At 28.7% G+C, this 4277-nt stretch overlaps 1 protein-coding gene across 1 annotated transcript; it reads right to left on the bottom strand.

Annotated features, from left to right (window-relative positions):
* Positions 1-290: 290 nt before the first annotated feature.
* LOC108747087 (checkpoint protein HUS1) lies at positions 291-2469 on the bottom strand. Its single transcript, XM_018484342.1, has 3 exons — positions 2310-2469; positions 829-1235; positions 291-674 (listed from the first exon to the last, which is right to left on the bottom strand). The coding sequence occupies exons 1-3, from the start codon at positions 2359-2361 to the stop codon at positions 291-293; spliced, it is 843 nt and encodes a 280-aa protein (XP_018339844.1). The 5' UTR covers positions 2362-2469.
* Between the last annotated feature and the right edge of the window lie 1808 nt (positions 2470-4277).

Below are 4277 nucleotides of genomic sequence, written 5' to 3'. Positions count from 1 at the left end.
ATTTTTAACTGAAACAATTTCGGCTTAATCGCACCAATGAAGTAAAAACAAAGCCCTAATAATATATTACGCGAACTATATATTATTATTATGTATTATATATATTATATATATATTAATATAATTATATATATATATAAACTTGTAAGAATTATTTTTTGTGAGTACCTTATTTAATGAAAAGTTTAACGTACGAATGAAATATGACGTGTATGAATGAGAATCATCAGAAATATATACATATATATTTTGCATTTAAATAATACTGTACCTAAATTTTTTTTCTTTGCTCAACATGCAATGGCTGGTATAAAATAATGTATCTTAACGTGATCTCCCACATTTAAAGTTAGTTTCACCATCTTCTCCTTCAATAAGTTACACTTAACACTATCCGGATGGAGAATGTCCCAACCCAAAAACATAGAGAGTTTCTTTATGTTAACAGTCGCCGAAATATCGTCAGTCTCTTGTTCCTCTTCGTTTTCATAAACTTGTAGTCCTTTAAAGTGAGTGGACACTGTAGCAAGGTCCACATCAATTTTTATTATCAATGTACCACGTTTATTGGCGATCATTGTCAGCTGAGAATTTATATTTTTCATTCTATCCGTGATGTGCCGTAGATACTTCAACTGTGGCATTTCTAGCGATATCTGGAATGAGCTGTATTTCTGTCGATTCGATTACGCATAAATATTGCATTATTAGATATGTCCTTTTTAGTTGAACTTTTCGCAGAGTTTATCTTTTCCTTTCTCCATGAAAAGAAAAGAAGATGAACCGTGCAAGAAAGTTCAGTTAAAAAGAATTAAGTCTTCTACCTACATCAAACTTGGGAATATCTGGCATTTTGTATTCCGGCCAATCTCTACGAGTTATGAGTTTCACGGGTACATCATGTACACACTGTCGTGAATCAACGGACAGGGAGGTCAGGTCAATTTCAAACGTCAGACAGGGTTGTCGTCTGTTCGTCAATTTAATTTTCACACTCTTCGCCATTGTCCTCAGGCTATTCAAGCTTCTGGCAAACATAGAGGCATCAAACTCCAAGTAGATCTTATTCTCCTGCTCGGTCACACCGCTCATAATATACTCTGCAAAGAAGTGTTGCGGCAATATCACCGTCCAGAGCACGGGTACATGCTCATCACCGACACTGAAGCATAATTCGGTCGGTGCCAATTGCAACACGCAGTACTTTGCCATTCGGGATATAACACTAACAATATCTGAAGAATACGAAAAATGTTCATTGATCAATAAGACGTCAAGATTAAAATCTAAAATGTGCTCTTTACTTCGCGTTTCTTACTTTTTATTTTACTATTTCTTGTCTATCTCTTACTCAGTAAAAATTCATTCTTTCGTTTTCTGTAACCGAGATAAAAGTTAAAGAACTTAGAAATATGTAAAAAGAAATGGGATTGTTTATAAAATGGTTACAAAGAAGGAAAAAGATATGAGGCAAAAAACAAGAAGTAGGAAACAAAGAACACATAGTAGAATGTAGATTAAGCTTAAAAGAACTTTAGAAGAGACAAGATACATGATTGTTGATGAAACAGTTACAAAGAAGAGAAAAAAGGCAAAAGGTAAACAGTAAGAAATAAGAAGCAAAGAGCACACTGTAGATCAGCCTTCAGCAGGATTGTGCATTTTGTAAAATATAATAATCTATGTGAACATCTATGTGAATACAATGTAAACTATGTTTTATGTGTTATCTATATAAATAATCTATGGGTCATGTTTTTGAAGCCTATGTTTTTTGTCATTGTAATGGATTGCACTAAAACTTTTATTTCGTTCATATATTTTTATTTATCAGTATTAATATCAGCTATATTAATATTCACAAAAGTTAATTATTTCTTTCTGTATTACATTATCCCATTCATAATAATTCACATATTTATAATAATGTTAGTCTTGAAAGAGCGTTACTAGTCAAAATGAGATGTTGGAATAATAATGTGTAATTTGTTTTAAGTACAATTTACGATTACTTTTGGATTTACAACACAATCAAATTGAAATAATAATCATCTCAAATAATAATAAACATCTCAAATTAAGTTTGTCGATTTGAAGAATTCTTATTATGAAAAATATTACCCTCACCGGGATTACATATTTTACATATTGTTTATATTGTCTTATATATGAAAAAAATTCATATAAACTTAACGAAAACAATATAAAAATATTCCATGTAAACGTAATCTTGAAATAACGGCACAATCCTGAGCTTTATCATCCTCAACGTCTATAAGGAGGTTAGAAACATAAAATTTAAATTTTACGTGTAAAGTCCCGCATTGCACCTGCGTCTGTCATTCTGCCTTTGAACTTCATTTTTAATCAAGTCATCCGTTTATTATTGACACCTGTGTTATTGCAAATGTCAAAGAAAAAATGAAGAGAATGTAAAATTGGCGCGAAAAACTGGCCCGTTATGTATACCGCAATGCGATCAATGATGCCGACCTGTGTGACTACACTGGGATGCGTTTCAAAACTTGAATCTGTCAACTCCAACTATCCTTTATCTTTATTCAACATTTAATAACAAGGATAAAATAATACTCGAGTTGACAGAGTTGAATTTTGAAATGCAACCCTGGCTGTGTTAAAAAATTGCACTGCTGAAAATCTATAGTTTTCGTTACGTATACTGTACATTTTGGAAAACAATCACTATCACGTGTCATCAAATGACAAGGACTTCGTTTGTTAGCTAGTCTTTTCGCACGATTTAATAATTAAATTGTTTCACGTTTTTTACAATTAGGTAATAAGCTGTGTTCGAAATTTACTCGCAGCGCAAAATTTATTAATGTTTTCCACTGGGAAAACTAGTGCACCGGTGCACACTGAATGCAATTGAAAACAAAACAATTTACATAAATACTTTCAGTTCCGGTAACAAATTGTTACACATGAATATGTATTAATATGTATATACATATATAAATATTCATAAACATATATAATCATATATGAAATATAATATGTCCATACATGTTCATATGTTCATTGTATTTAGAAAGTATTTGTAAAGTTGTATATATTTATAACAAATTGTATATTTAACAGTTATATATTTATAAAATTGTTATAATTAAATATAATTAACAAAATGAGAAGAATGTATTGTTTAAAATATAAATGCAATGTATATTCAATTCATAACCATTCATGCTTATTAAAAAAACATAATCTTCGGGTTACTACATAAATAATTAAATTAATTTTTTTGAACAGCCGAAACTTGAACGATTTTTGTTTTTGTAGTTTTGAATGTTAGCTTTAAGGTATTAAAACATAGTTTTCCTTTAAATATTTTTGTTTCAGAGTTTTACATTTTTGTATGAAAAAGTACATTCTTCTCATTTTGTTAACTATATTTAATTATAACAATTTATATACAATTTGTGATAAATATACAACTTTACAAATACTTTCTAAAGATGTCAAAATATACGTGAGAACCGTTTAATAATTTTTATATATTTGTAAAAGCGATGAAAATTAAAGTATAATTTAAATTAAAAAATTAAAAGAGTTATTTATAATATTCATTGTTTTAAATAACTACACTTCTGACTTATTTCTTATTCAATATTTTATATAAGTTTCCGGAATTTTTATATCTTTTATTTTATATCTTTTATTTTAAACAAGTTGTACCTGTTTTTTTTACAGATTCCTACGATTTTATATTTTAAATAAGTTTCTGGAAGTTATTTTATATTTTTATTTTAAATAATTCATATGTTATTTTATCGAGCCATGATCGGCGTTATACGTAAGTTTAAAGAAATTAATTTCTAGAACACGAATAATTTGCAGTAATAGTAGTGTCTTAAATTAATTTATTAACCAAAAAATTAAATAATGATTAACAAGATATTTAATACTTTTAGCTAAAGCTGTATTTAGCACAAATTGTTTCACGATATTAAGTAAATTCGCATGTATCTTTATATAAAGAACATATATAGGATATTTTATCAACCTTTATTTAAGTATGGATCATTAAAAAGAATTATGAAAATTGAGATATAATGTTGGAATATCAAAAATACCTCACGCGAATAATTACTAATTCGTTTAAAATAGCCGTGCAAGTAATATAGGATTGTGCCCGAGATGCCACAAAGCAAAACGCGAAATGTACGGCGATACTCGTTTGTCAAAATCATGTAAAATACAAATAATTGAATAAACCGTTGAATATTTTTCGTACGCAGTAATTGGGTGTAATCTAA

Source organism: Trachymyrmex septentrionalis, unplaced genomic scaffold, assembly GCF_001594115.1.
Source record: "Trachymyrmex septentrionalis isolate Tsep2-gDNA-1 unplaced genomic scaffold, Tsep1.0 scaffold191, whole genome shotgun sequence".
In the NCBI taxonomy this organism is placed as follows: domain Eukaryota; kingdom Metazoa; phylum Arthropoda; class Insecta; order Hymenoptera; family Formicidae; genus Trachymyrmex; species Trachymyrmex septentrionalis.
The sequence above is the reverse complement of the archived record's forward strand: the minus strand, read 5'-3'. Positions and strand labels throughout refer to the sequence as shown.

Excerpts from the sequence above, each read along its gene's own strand:
- LOC108747087 (XM_018484342.1), bottom strand. The coding sequence starts at position 2,361 with ATGAAGTTCAAAGGCAGAATGACAGACGCAGGTGCAATGCGGGACTTT. Across the intron at positions 1,236-2,309 it reads TGCAATGCGGGACTTTACAC|ATATTGTTAGTGTTATATCC; the intron begins GTAAAATTTAAA and ends CGTATTCTTCAG. Across the intron at positions 675-828 it reads CAGATATTCCCAAGTTTGAT|AAATACAGCTCATTCCAGAT; the intron begins GTAGGTAGAAGA and ends TCGAATCGACAG.